This window comes from Doryrhamphus excisus, chromosome 5 (genome assembly GCF_030265055.1).
Source record: "Doryrhamphus excisus isolate RoL2022-K1 chromosome 5, RoL_Dexc_1.0, whole genome shotgun sequence".
In the NCBI taxonomy this organism is placed as follows: domain Eukaryota; kingdom Metazoa; phylum Chordata; class Actinopteri; order Syngnathiformes; family Syngnathidae; genus Doryrhamphus; species Doryrhamphus excisus.
Window position 1 is genome coordinate 11,774,283 of NC_080470.1, and position 15,197 is coordinate 11,789,479.

At 39.1% G+C, this 15,197-nt stretch overlaps 1 protein-coding gene across 1 annotated transcript; it reads right to left on the minus strand.

Moving 5' to 3' along the window:
* Positions 1-2,645: 2,645 nt before the first annotated feature.
* On the minus strand, positions 2,646-14,597 carry LOC131129627 (vitamin D3 hydroxylase-associated protein). The gene is made up of 15 exons (XM_058073364.1): positions 14,193-14,597; positions 13,557-13,670; positions 11,414-11,554; positions 9,892-10,025; positions 9,591-9,797; positions 9,479-9,519; positions 9,281-9,405; positions 8,354-8,479; positions 8,175-8,269; positions 7,106-7,205; positions 5,785-5,828; positions 5,658-5,697; positions 5,213-5,321; positions 4,990-5,135; positions 2,646-3,224 (listed from the first exon to the last, which is right to left on the minus strand). Exons 1-15 carry the CDS (start codon positions 14,412-14,414, stop codon positions 3,102-3,104), a joined length of 1,767 nt encoding a protein of 588 aa, XP_057929347.1. The 5' UTR covers positions 14,415-14,597; the 3' UTR covers positions 2,646-3,101.
* Positions 14,598-15,197: the final 600 nt, after the last annotated feature.

Here is a 15,197-nt window from a genome sequence, read left to right on the forward strand (position 1 = left end):
TGAATGTATTTGCTTGTATTCAACTTTACTTGATTTTGTAAAAGCAAAGTAATTATTCTCATAATTTCGATGACCAAAACAAACCAAAGACAAAATAATGAATTCATTATTCAAAGTGGCCAAAACAGTAGAGTCAACTTATTACCTGACATACAAGTGGAAAAATAAGTTACCCACTTGTATAATGAAATTATTAAAAAAAAATAAATAAATAAATAAAAAAGGACTAACCCTTTGATGATGTGTAGTGGAAGCGTAGCATTCATGGAAGTGGAGACAGAGGCTTGAGGCTTGAAGAGTCAACTTCTTGTCTGGCAGTTTTCTCCCATTCTCAACTGTCCTACAAGTGTAAAAATAAGTTAACCATCTGTACAATACAACTATTCTTTTAAAAAGCAAAATGACTCACCCTTTAATGATGTGTAATGGACGCATAGCATTCACAGAAGTGGAAAGAGAAGCTTGCCCGAAGGTGAACTTCTTGCAGATACAATGAAACAAAAAAAAAAAGATCTAAAATAAATTATGTGTATGACAGAGTTTAAAGGGGACCTACTATGCTCATTTTTCCACCCTTTGTATTTGTAGTAGTTGTGGTCTCCTATAGAGCAGCTACACACAATAACCCCTACAGAAAACTTTTCGATTTTCCAGAATCTGCACCTATTCCAGCTGTATTTCCTTTGATTTGTGCTTCCCTAACTATGAACCATATAAGGAAGTCTGCCCCTCTGTGACATCACAAAGGAACGGTTTTACCACGCCTTTTAAAACAGAGCGTTTTGAGCCATCCCAAACTTCTTTCAGGACTCACTTCCAAATGTGCAAACCTCATTATCTGAAACTTTGGTATCATTTAACATGAGAATACAACATTCTAACTACATTTATAGGTCAGAAAATGGAAAAAGCTTAATAGGTCCCCTTTAAGGAAGGAAGACGATGCGACTTCTTGAATCGCAACCTCTTGAATTTTAGCATTCTTAACTGTCATACAAGTGTAAAAAGAGGTTTGGCACCTGTACAGTCATCCCTTGCTAATTCACAGTTCAAATTTTGCATTTTCAAGCATAGAAATGACTCACTGAACTGAAATACAAATACTGTATGACACATAAATGACACATTCAATGTAGCATTCAACACCGGTCACTACGTAGGTGTCAGTAGTGTTACTGTAATCTCCCACATCATTTCCTGTCCTCCTGTCTCTCTTACAAGTTCCACAGAGATGACATTTAGAGTAACACACACAAGCATGAGTATTACTTATGTCTTAAACAGCTGATTTACTACTCTGTTGGGTATTGCGAGTCTAAAGGTGCACTACAGGGGTGTTATTTCATGTTTAGGGGGCTCTGATAATGTTACACTTGTATTTAGAAGGTTGTAAAGTAGTTTTCTATGCTCTAACCACAAAAATATTCCATTTATAAATAAGAAATGTTTCTTTGCGGAAATTCTTGTTATAGTGGGATGTCTGGTAAACAAGGGATTACTGTACAATGAAACAATAAAGAATTAAAATGAAATAAATCACCCTTTGGTGATGCATGAAAAAGAAAAAGGGATGTGTCTGATTATATTGCATTTGTTTAACATTTCTATAAATCATACAATTGTAAAAAGAAGTTCAGCATCTGTGTAATAAAACGACAAATAAAATGACTCATCCTTTGATGATTCCTTAAAGGCCATTTAAGGATGGAAGGAGACTACACTTCTTCTGTCATATGAAGATGGAAGACAACAGTCTATGCCCGAGAGTTGAGTCTCGTCACATTAAAAACAAATATTATGGGGTGTTCATTGTGTTTTTTTCTACACTATGTCTGGTTTTATGGTTACTGGTCACTTTTGCTCTTTGCTATGACTGGTATTCTTCTGCGGTAATGACACATAAAAACTGAGCTGAAATCTCTCAAGAGGCTGAGTTTTTGTGCTTTTTGAGAGGCATATTTTTCATACAATGTACATATAGAAAATAAACTATGTAAGACTCGTAAATTGCACATATTAAATCAACGTAATGAGCCATTTTAAGTCCAAATTTGTCTTCTTGTTACATGTGTATGACTGTCATTGTTGATATCTCCTCCGTTCCTGAGGGATTTATGAACAATGTCAAGTTCCCTTCAGAGGACCAGAGTCCCTCCGGTGCCTCTTAAGGCTTAAACGCTCCCTGACTGAGTGGCACAGCGAGAGCCACTCACTTTCAGATAAAGCTGAGAACAACCTCCCTCCTCGTCTTCTTTCCCTGCCGTCAAGCTATTCCCATTCAGTGATTGTAATGGAAAACACCAACACTGTACCTAAATGGCTTGCCATCCTCGCACGAGAGCTGGGAAACATATGTAAATTTATGTAAACCCAACAGAAACACATATTTACAATAGCGAGGGAGTAATGTGACGACATGCTCCATGAAGGCGCCATGTGTCATTAGCCTCCTTTATCGCTTTTCTTTTACCTGGGAGGGCGCCAGTGCTACAATCACTCAGTGCGTGGAAAGTGAGAGGAAATGATGTGGCACTGTGATGAAAATGAGGAAGATTGTTTTGGGTGGGGGCGTACGACACACAAAAAAACAATTGGATTGCGCAGACTTTAGTGTGGTTTGAGAAATCAATCTGTGTTCTTTATTGTTAATGATCATTTAGTACAAATCTCCATGACAACAATTGCTTCAATCGACCCTAATACCATTAATGCTCCAATCAACGCTGCTATTCAATTATATCCTAATAATAATAATAATCATAATAATAGCCTATAGTCGGCAGGAGCTGCATTTGAAGTTTAACACGAGTTGTCAGCATCCAGCAGCTCTACATGATCTTTAAAATGTTGGTTGCCCTACTCAGGTGTTACACTTACGATACTGTTGTAAACAATTAACTCCATTTTCTCCACCACTTGTCTTCATTAAGCTGGCGCCTATCGAGCTTATGCATGTTTTTGGAGTGTGTTTATGTTAAAATGATGTCCATTTGAGTCCATTTGTGAGATCAGAGGTTACTCAGGATGTGCGTCCAGTGCATTAGGGAGCCGAAATAGTGCCAGATGAGAATGTGACTATGCTAACCATTTCTAAACTTCATTTACTTCCTGCTTTTTTTGACAAGCTCCTCCACCTCCTTCATGAAGCGCAGGCATAACTCATCCTGCCATGGGAGGGCGACACACTGCACCGCCATAGGAAGACCCTGGCCTCCAGACACCGCCTGCACACAAGTACACACACAGCCAAATGATAACTGTGTGCTGGAGCCATCTGCTGGCTGACGGTAGAACTACAGCCAACATGCAGCTACTCCCTAGGTCAATTTCACAAACCAAACATAATATGATGACAGTTTCTCTGTCTTTGTGAGTACTTTTGAGTACAAGTGTCTGGTTTCAGGTCTATGGGTTTGTTGAGGGGTGGGGCTTTGTCTAAAAATGAAACTATTGCTGCAGTGTTTTCCATTTCAGTTATTTCAAATGTTCATAGACGTAACCCACATTTTAAAGTGTTTTGCACCACAAATAAAAAATGTCTTATTATCATTGTTGTTGTAACCAAATGCCGATCCACATATACTTTTATGTAAAACACATAACAACAGGATAACAACTACTTAGACTATAGTCTATCCGTCCGAAGTACATCACATGTTTACACTTATATATTTTACATATTTTTAAATGTCCTACATGGAGTAGGAAGAAACCGATCTTATTTAATCGTAGCCTTTCTCTGTGTCTCAGAAATTACGGATAGTTTGTTCACTTCCCTTGTTTAATATGTTCACTATTGCTGAGAAAGGACAACAAATGAGTAAGAATAGAGTTAACTGTGATTAAACAGTAATAAAAGAGTACATTTGTAAAAAGTGACCAAAACATTGTTTAATGAATAAACAAGTACAGCAGTGGCCACCAACCTTTTTGAGTCCAAGATCCCTGGTCTCGGCCGCTAACCTATGCAAGATCTACCCACCCCCGTCCTCACGACCCCCAATATTTAAGTCAAGATAAATATAGCTTTGTCTTTAAATGCAAACCTTTGTGCTATTATTGGTTGCCTTTTCTCATTGTCCCTTTTGCTCTATTTATGCCATTTTTGCCGGTTTTGAAATGTTATTTTGGCCATCCCTACTTTTGTGGATCCTCGTTGGGGTCGACCTTGTGGCGTCGGTTCTATGAGCAAACTACAACTTGGCTCGGTGGGTCAGTGTTGTGGGTTGAGCGTTGTATATTGTATTATTATTTTTAATTATATGATATTAAATTGGACTCTAATTTCATGATGCAGCGTGGTGCAGCCCATGCAGTGGTAATTTTAGTCTAGTACACCTCTTTGCCTCTTGCGGCGGTGGGAGGGATAGAGGGGTGAGTGCGCGGCGCTGCGCTGCTCACTAAATTTGCAAAATGCGCTGGCCACACTCCGTTGGCGTGGAGCGGAGGGCACTGATGTAACAATAAATTTTATTTTTTTGTCGTGATTGACCGGCAAAGCCCTAAAGATTGACTTGTAGCTGGCGATCGACAGGTTGGTGACCCCTGAAGTACAGAGTATGAGAATCAAACCTTAATTTAATAATAGCAAAAAAAAAAATAACTACATGGTATATAAGAATATATTGGGATTTAAAATTAAACCAATAATGCAGTTTAATCACAAGAAATCCTAAATAGTGCAGCATGTTCATATTTCATAAAATTCTCGTGAGAAAATGTTGCCTCACGATGATAAGTTTCTTTGGGAAAAAAAATAGTTTGATATTGTAATGATTGTTTAGTAACGCTCATCTGGGTTTTAATGCAAACGGAAACACAAGCAACACAAACTACATGAACAAAAATGAGTCAATAACCTAATAATAAAGAGAACAAGTGGCCTCTGGGAAAGCATCCATCAGAAATGAAACTACTGTAAGTTACAAGCGTAATTATAATTATGGATATTTTCCACTCCCAGTGTTAATGAAATCCCCACTCACTTACCTGGCGGAAAAGATTGTCCCACTGGTCCTGAAACAAGCCTTTATAATGGCGTAGCTCCTCCTCATCCTCTGCCGTCACAGTGGAAACAGGAACAACGCCAGCAGGAAAGTTGAGCAGATTGTAGATAGCCGTGGTATAAATAGGAACTACACAAAACAAGAACCACAACAAAAATGATTTCAATATTCTTTCTTGACTACATAGTAAGTAAATCCAGACGTACAGTTAAGCCTGCTGCAGTACATGAAGTTGAAAGCGGGTCCAAATATGGGGCACAGCAGCACATCTATGTTGCACCTTCTCCACTCTGCTATTGTATCTTGAACGTACTCCTGGCAAGACACAACAAGACCACTCTGTGAAGTATCATGAGTGGTCAGCATACAGCAGCTTTATCCACCTCTTCTTTAAAATATCATCTCAGCTATTAGTGTGGAACTCATTCTTGTTTCACTTTCTGTACTGTTGTTTACAATAAACTCATGAGTGGTGTAATATATGGTATACATATGCATGCAGACAAGAGCTATGCTTTCCTTTCCATTTTCTTATGCACTTCAAATCATTATTCAAGTTTTTTTTTTATTAAGTTAATATACATCACAAGCCTCAGAGGCAACAGCCTCTCTCCAATATCGCCTGCATCCAATTAATGTGGTTTGCAGTACCTGCACAGCAGAGTGCTGATCCCACAGTTCGAGAGCAGATCTATAAACAAAAGAAAATAAACAGGGAAAAAAATGTGGTGAATCACAAGTAACACATCATCACTGAAGAACATAAACCGCTTCTCACCCGACTCCAGTGGTATTTCCCAGAAGATATGAACCACGAGGACACTGCGGGGAGATAAAACAGCTTGAAATAAAACAATAAATATCAATGACATTATAAATAATTAGTCAATTATGGATATACAATATGTATTGTTTTATTTAAAAAATAATAGCAATACGGGCTGCATGGTGGTTGAGTAGTTAACGCGCAGACCTCACAGCTAGGAGACCCGAGTTCAATCCCACCCTTGGGCATCTCTGTGTGGAGTTTGCATGTTCTCCCTGTGCATGCGTGGGTTTTCTCCCACATTCCAAAAACATGCTAGGTTAATTGGTGACTCCAAATTATCCATAGGTATGAATGGTTGTTTGTCTATATGTGCCCTGTGATTGGCTGGCGACCAGTCCAGGGTGTACCCCGCCTCTCGCCCGAAGACAGCTGGATGGGCTCCAGCACCCCCCGCGAACCTCGTGAGGATAAGCGGTAGAAAATGCATGAATGAATGAATAATAGCAATACAAAACATTTGATAACATAGTGTAATAAACATAAGCTTTACAGTAACCTTCTTCAGAAGAACAAAAACATTTTAAGTAAAAAAAATATTGTGACACATTCTAAATAATAATAATTAAATTTCAAATATTTTTCAGTACCCCCAAAACTACTATACCAATGTAATATAATATTATTTAATATTATTATTTGGCCTGTCAAAAATCATCACCATTTGTGTAAAATATACCAATTTATGCTGTATTTTATGAATAGAAAGATAATGACAGGACACAATAATATTTATATATTGTATTTGTATGTATTAACAACGCCAAAAGAACTACAAATTTAAAGCTAAAAGACTCCACTCATGTCTGAAAATGTGTTTGCCTGACACTGTTGTCTTTAACAGTAGCAGAACAATCAAATCACACTTTAACAGCATTATGAGCCATGAAGGGTTGTATTCAAAGACATCATGTGACTTGAGATGAATTCACATGGTTTGAGTGTATATGTATTTTCTGGGTTTTCCGAGCATACTTACAGTAAATGTGCAAGACTTCCGATGGTGTTAACGTGCTATTTTTGACAGTACTTAGATTACTATAAAAGGACCCCCTTATGAGTTCTTCTCTTCTTGGCCGAAACATTCTGATTCCGCAGCCTGCTCCCCCTGATCCCCCGATACAGTACACCACTATAACCACAATAATAAACTCCATATTACCAATTAAGCATGACTACCTCAGCAAAGGTATAATTTTTCTTGTACAGCATCTCTTTAGACTATGCAGGGGCGCTTCATGCCAACATCAAATATGAAGATGATTCCACTGACCAGAGGTTTCAAGAGGATGGAGAGGATCTTCCTCAGCCAGATAGGCAAATAGAAAGGCTTCATTTGTAATTTGAGAATGGGGTCAAGAGGCCCATCCTTCCTAAAAGGAGAGAAAACGTTATATACCGTGTTATAGTATATATTGCCACAAAAGGAGAGTGGCTCATCACATACACACAAATGAGCAGGCGACAGTGAGCAGGGATGCGGCCCAGCCTTTTGTGAAGTCAGATTTTTTGAGGAGGCATTTTTGTGATGCAAATGTATTACATTTTTGAACACATATTGGTTTGACATGCTAAACTTGTTTCTTAAATGGCCCCAGCAACTAAGCATAACCATATTCTTCATCACTGAAATCTGACCAGAACTAGACTGGACAAGAAGTGGGTATGTCTCTGTTAATGGACTACACTGCTGATGGGAATCTGAACTGTCCTTTATAAGAACATAGTTGGAGTCACATAGAGTATTAATAACATGACAAGACACACATCGTGTTGTACACTAAGCAGAAAATACACGTATACAGAGGCAAAATTTTCCTATCAATATTCATATGCAAATGCAAAACCACTGTACCATATTTGCATACTAGGGGTGTGACAAGGTCTCATGGGACTAAAATGGGACAAGCTTTGTTGTTCAGAAAAAAATGGTCTTGTGGGCACCTAGGGGCTAAGATGAAAATGAATAAATTCATCACAATAAATGAAAATAAAGTGGATAATTTTACCGGCCTTAATACTGTATACTGTCATGTAAATACATGTCTGTTTTCTTTGACTACTGCTCAAAAAAATAAAAAAATTATATATATATTATATATAAATATATATATATATATATATATATATATATATATAATTTTATTTTATTTTTATTTTATTGTGCTTTTCTTAAAAGTAATGTTGAAATGTCATCTCGTCTCATAGGCCCAAACTTGTGTAATGTTTGGTATATGTATGTATACTGCATATATTTATTTAAAATGGGACAATACATGTTAATTCAGAGACCATTTACAATACATTGTCCAAGACGATGTAAAAACATGAACACAACTCACAGTTTGTGCAGCAGGTTGGTGGCTCCATCGGCAAAGATGCCCTTTGAGATGAGCTCATAAGCATACTTCAACTTCAAAGGAGTGTACGGCACTAGCTACATACAGGAGTAAAACCACATTTCACGTTACTTTTGCTTTTAAAATGAACACCTATCCTTGTTTGTCATTGTGGTCCTTACAGTGTGTCCCGCCTGCTCAAGCAGAGCTTTGACCTCCCTCATGCTTCGAACCATGCTCGGCGTCAGCTGCGTGAATCCGTCGCTTTCCATGTAGCCGATCCGCAGAGGTTTGGAGCTCTCATACATCTGATAAACACACACATATTTTATATATGTGTATATATATATATATATATTCCTGATTTCTTATTTGTTTTTGTTGCTTGTTTGTCATACTTCAGATCACCAAACTAATTCAAATAGTCAATGACAACACAACTGAAGACAAAATGCAATTGCTACACAAAACTTTTTAATTCTAAGTTTACTTCATTTCTAATTAATTTGCATGTCATTAGAATTTCAGTCAGGAAATTACTTTTGTGGCCAGATATCTGCAAACTGCTATGTTATCTGACTGCTGCACAAACTGCTCAACCTGTCTTCCCTACTCTCATAGATTTTTTTCCCCATAACAACCTCATATAATGATTTGGTGTGCATGAGAAAGGGGAAAGGGACACATAACTCTCCTTGATCACATGGTCATTTATTAGCAAGTATATTGCACAGTGGAATGACCAGTCATGCAAAACACAAACTGCAGTACTGAAGCATCCACGTTTTATCATTGGTCTTTGTTGACCCCAACGGCCAAACATGATGATATTGCACAACACAGCAGCAACAAAACCAATACCAATACCAATACCAATACCACAGATGCATGATAAACAGCAGTACATAAAGTACAACAACACGCATGACTTTTCTTACCAGCAAAACAGCTGAGTTGATAGGAAGTTAGCTTCATTTTCAAGTGCATGCAGTTGTAGCTAAATTAACTGTCATCTGCCATTCAAAAAAACAAGGGTTTTCAATGCATTGTCAAATAGCACAAACCCCCATCTCTGACATGAATAATGAATGATGTGGGCCAGGACATACCTGCATATTAAAGTAGACAGGTGGGACAGTGGGGTCCAGGGCAAACATGTGGTCACAGAGCAGCGCCTGCATACACAGTGCCAGGCTGTCCACATCCTTGGCCATAGGCCCGGGTGTACTCAGCACTAAATTCAAAGAGAAACAGTGACACAGTCGTTGCTTTTCGTTTGCCAGTTATGCCGGCAAGTCGATGCTCACCTGACTTCTGCCCAGGACAAATAGTGCTCACACCAAGTGAGCTAAGCACAAAGACAACAGTTTATTGCAGGAAAACAAACGTATTCAGAGGTGAAGAAATAGCGGTGATGACCTTAGTCTGCCCGCTGTTGGCTTCAGGGCACAGAACCCACAGAAAGCAGCAGGGATTCTGACGCTGCCCCCAACGTCACTGCCTATGCCAAGCAAGGAGCCACCTCCACCGATGAGAGCACCCTCCCCACCGGATGAACCCCCACTGGTCTTCTTAAGGTTGTGGGGGTTCAGAGTCTGCCCATAGATGACGTTGCTGCAGTCGTAACTGTAGGGGACAAAGGAGGGCACAGATATAAGAGAGAAGACATGACAAGAGGTGGTTAAATGTTTCATCAAGTGGTAGTGGGCATAATGTTTACCTTAACATGCCTTGGGGGATATTTGTTTTCACAAAGGGAATAGCGCCTTGTCGCTTCAGCAGTTCCACAATCACAGAGTTCCTCTCGGCTGGATGGTCCACGTTGATGAGCAGACCACAGCTGGAGTCATAGTTCTGTTGTAGAAGGAAGATGTGCAAAAATAAATGTCTATAACAGCATAGCACTATATACTGGATGTATGGATATACACCTCACTTTATAATAGAGTGGGTTTAGGAGTTACTAAAAAATGAATAAAGTCTTTGGAGAGCTAATTGAAAAGTGGTTAGGAGCTACTGGCAGCTCATGAGCTAGTGGCCGAGGACCCCTGACTTACCGTTGATTAACTCAAAGAGTAGGCACAGCTGGTGCTCCTCCAACCTCGACTGCCCGAGGAGGAGCACTCATTGTCGGACACACTTTGTCGGAGGCACCGCTGGTGCTGTGGAGCTCAGAAGCTGGACGAGTGGACGCTGCATTTATAAACTGCAGACAATCTTGACTCAACATCTGTAGTGAAAATGGTCCGACAACCGTGTTCCAGACATTAAGAACTGTGGTTCTCCACCCCTGTGGATGCACAGCGTGTCTGACATTAATGCACCTTTCAAGGATCGTCCCGCGTCTTGACGGACAGCCAATTGGATCCTCTTGCTCACAGTTCATAAAAATATTTTGGGTCTACCACTTTACTCTTTTGTTCCATAACCCTGAGGATCTGTTAGGGAGTTTAAAGTGACTGTCTTACCGCGTCCAGTCTCAGCAGTCATGGCGCACTGCTAGAGGCCTTGCTTATGCAGCTTAGCAATGAGACCACATAGAACGAGAGATAGCTTTTTTTGTCTTTGTCGTCATATCACAACATTGTGAAACTGACATAAAATGACATTCGCTTTTACAGGCTGTCAACTTAAACTGATGATGATGAACAGCCTATTCACTTCAATAAATTGCTCATTCAAAATATTTGTTTATCTCATTCCCATTTCTTCTTGTTACATCTTGAAGGTCTACTTAGAACTTCCTCATTCAACAGTGTAAAATGTAAATTCTTGCAAATTTTCAACCTAAAACCAGTTGTGATCAATTGAATACCCTGAGAACACTGTCCTGAATGGATGAGACTATTCACAGGCATACTTTTAACTGGTCTAATTTTGATCAGGGGTGTATATGCTATACTGCATCAGGCTCTTAGACATTTCCTAACACAATAAAATGTATTTTAAAAAATGTTCACAGACATCTTAAAGCAACAGAAATCACAGAAATAACATGCAAAATATAAAACTTTCTTGTGCATTTTAATCCACTAAATCCAAAAAGTAAACTTCCCTCCTTTAATCAAATAGTCAGTTACCTAATTCTTTTGATGAAGAAGATGACAACTATGGTGCAAAACCATGCAGCACCAAAAGGTGCATTAATGGTAAAAAGCATTTTATTTGTTATTGGTGAGCTTCAGTATAACAATGTTATTAAAAATTTTAAATTCGGAGATACTAAATTCTTTCAGGGTTACCTTGTATCCAATGTTTTCCTTGATGCTAACTGGAACGCCGTACAGGAGACCTCGCTCATTGTGGTCCAGAGTTTTCAGCTGGTCAATGCTCTCCAGCAGAAATCCGGTGCAGCAGTTTAGCTTTTTGTCTACCCTGAGAGACTGCGAAAAACATGAAACACTTCAATCAATCATTTTCATGCCTGGAAAATGACTTACAGTGTGTCACAAAGAAATGACATGTGTACATTTAAGGTCCCCTCAAAATAACAATACACAGCCATTAATGTCTAAACCCAATGAGAACCTCAGCATCCTCATCTCAGAACTGGAGGTAGCAGAGAACTGAACTGGAGGTAGCAGAGATGAGGATGCTGAGGTTCTCATTGGGAGTGACCAGGATGGATAGGATCAGGAACGAATCCATCAGAGGGACATTACATGTTAGAGGCCTTGGAGATAAAGTCAGAGAGGCCAGACTGAGATGGTTGGGACATGTCCAGAGGACAGATAGTGAATCTTTTCTCTTCAGTGCCAACAGAACTCATCATCTGGTTGATGCCACACACACTTGACACCATGTAAAATACCGTACTGTCCACAGTACATAGTTCCAGTAATCCATGTCTTTAGTCTGATTGTTTTCAGCTGGCTTTCTTGCACAAGAGGCTTCCTTCTGAGATGATGACCATGCAGACCAATTTGATGCAGTGTGTGGAAACGGTCTCCGCATTAACTGACCCCTCACCTAATCAACTTCTGCAGCAATGCTGGCAGCCAGTGGCGCTTGTGGCTTGAATGACACCATGTTTTCATAGTGAAATAACAGGTTTGAGAATCTTAGTCTGCGATATAATTAACTCATTCGCTGCCATAGACGTATTTGTACGTTTTTTTTTCAACCCTGCTCACTCTCAAAGACGCATGTATACATCTTTTGCAAATGTAAAAAATGTTAATGGTTCAAGGTGTTATTATATATTTTTTCTAAAATTGTTATTTTTAAGGTTGGGCGATATTTTTTATATACCTGTATAGATTCTTCCAATGATACGAAAATGACTTATATCAGTAGTCCCATTGATGACTGTGCGCCACGGTGGATACATGGTGATGAATCAAATGCTGTCATCGGGAGAAGGAACGTTAGTGTGGGGGAGTATTTACTCTGCGAACCTCCTGACCGAAACAGGTTGAAATGGTAATAAACGCTGAATTTAAGACCCCAAGTAGTGTAGTATGTGCACGACTCGGGCTCGATGAGTAGATTTTCACCATATTGTGTTTTAATTCTTTTAAAGAGAGTCTTATCTTTCTTTTGGTATATACCATGTCTAAATTATAGCCCCAGAACACGAGATTCTGTGTGTCTTGTCAATCAGTCAAAATCAGCAAAAATGGCCGGTACTGAGAGAGACGGCTTTTGAAAAATGGCTGGGATTGAATGAGTTAATATAATATAATCATATTAACAAAAAAACAGGATGTCTTAAGTCATCCACTTTAATTAAATATTGACTCATTTTGCTGTTTATACACGCCATTTTGTTACATGTTCATACAACTTGATGAGAATGCCGCCCTGGGCAATTGCCCATGTGGCCCATAGCTAGAACTACCACTGCTGGCAGCACTCACATTTATCTTACAAACACAACCTCTAGATATGTTATGTACTCAATATCCTTGTTGGACCATGGCAGGTCTGTTCTCAGTGGAAACTGTCCTGTTCAAGCTCAGTATCTTATAGCTCATCTTCTTATAGCCTAGAACATCTTTATGCAGAGCAACAATTAATTATTTTTCACTTTTGTTGCCATCTTTTTAGACATTAATGATTGTGTGTTGAGTTATTCTGAGGGGACAACAAATTTACACTGTTATCCAAGCTGTACACTGACTACTTTACATTGTATCAAAGTGTCACCATGAAAAATTATAATAAAATACTCGGCAGATATGTGAGGGGTTTATTCACTTTTCTGATATACTGTACAGTATGTGGAACTCCAATTGTACTTTAGTTGAACCTTGAGCTCCAAAGTCAAGTAGTGCAATAAATCTGAGAACAACCCTACTGTAAAGTCACACACACACCTTAACAACCTTAAGAGACTGTATTCAAATCAATGGTTACCCCTGCACAGTGTTTGATCTTGCGTACCTTTTCCATGTAGGAGTACAAGACATCTTCAGGTGTCAGCAGGCCACCCTGGAGTTTATTTGTCAGCTCAGTCAGAGAAAGTGACAATATGAGAGAGGAGTCCATCTTTGGATGCTGCAAGAGGTGTTACAAATGCGATTAGATCTTTGAAATCACTGAACTCTGTAAGCCTTTTCAAACAGTTGCCATATTTGTTTAAAATTAAAATAGAATGTTGTAAACTTTAACATAAAAAAGGCTTATCAGATTTCACATTTCTGCATATCAGTGTTGTTTACCCAGTAGCGAGAATTGTCATCAATAACCATGCTATAGTATCTGTCCTATGGCAAACAGGGAAGCTGGAGAGCCGCATACTGCTCTGGAGCCACGGGTTGTCGACCCTTGTTCTACAAGAATGATCAGCCTCCTGCTTTAAAAAAAATAACCGAGTAAATGAGATACTTTTTACTTTTACCTTACACCAGTAATCGTACTTTTCTTAAGCAACATTATAAATTTTCAGTATTATTTCCACTTCGTTAAAAATTTCATCAGTCAGAGTCAGTAATTTGGGTCCAAAAAATAAACTATTTTATACTGTACATGTGTTACATAGTACATATAATTGAAAATGACAAAAGCATCAACTCTCACCGACTGCTTGTAATGAAGTACAGCCTGTTCAGCTCGCAGCAGCCTATCCTCCCTCAGCATCCTGGCCTTCTGGATCTTGCTCTCAGCGGCTCGGCGGCCGTCGATTGCCCGGGCCAGCCACACAAGACCCCCGGCAAGACAAGCGGAACCTGTGAGAACAGCCACAGACCCGTAGACATTGTCCACCTCCAGTCCTCGAATGACGCTTTTGACGTTCTCCATAGTTGTCCTTGTCGTGTTTTCCTTCTTATTCTTCCTGGTAGTCACAAGTAACTTTATAGCCAGCAAACATGACTATGTGTATGGTTATGCGGTTGTTTGAGTGATTATTAACACTTTTCACCGCAACAACGTCTCCTTGGCGAGTTAACGATTGGCGCATGCGTATTGTACACCTAGCTTCAATAGTATCCGTATTTGCCTGCTGGAGGGCGCCGTTCCCCCTCTCCGCCTGCTAATTGCAGTTTGTCAAATGTTTCATCGACATTGACTTTCAATGGCTGGTTCCACAGTTAAAACACACTAAAGACATGTTGCTTTGCGTTATTGTCCGTCTCAGTTTTGCATTACAAGCACTTTAGCTAGCCTTTCTTGTGTTTAAAAATTAAATCAGTTACTTTTGGAATTTAAATGTCGTTCACTTCTGTGTAAAGAAAAGATTGCAAGGTGTTGAATACATATTTACTCTTTTCTTTCTCTATTAGAAAATGGTTGAACATGTTGCACAGGTAATGAGTAACTACTGAGACAACATAAAATGGGTAGGATTAAATGAACTCTGCTTCTTCCTACTCCTTTTCAGATATGTTGTATTGTGCAAGTGCAATCGTGTGATATGCTTCAATGTGTCTTGTTAAGCATGTTTGCAGCAAATAAAAAACAAGTATTACCAAAATAATGGCTTTAGCTTTATCTTTACCATTCTCAGAGTACCAACACTGGTCCCCAGGAATACCCAAGATATTTTGTCAAATAAAAATGAAATTCTATGGAGAAAAACGTTAC

Bases quoted from the DNA above. Each gene is read 5' to 3' on its own strand.
- LOC131129627 (XM_058073364.1), bottom strand. From the start codon at position 14,414: ATGGAGAACGTCAAAAGCGTCATTCGAGGACTGGAGGTGGACAATGTC. The intron at 9,520-9,590 runs GTCATCACCGCT...CTTTGTGCTTAG, and splicing joins CCAACAGCGGGCAGACTAAG to CTCACTTGGTGTGAGCACTA. The intron at 8,270-8,353 runs GTAAGGACCACA...TCCTGTATGTAG, and splicing joins TTGAGCAGGCGGGACACACT to CTAGTGCCGTACACTCCTTT.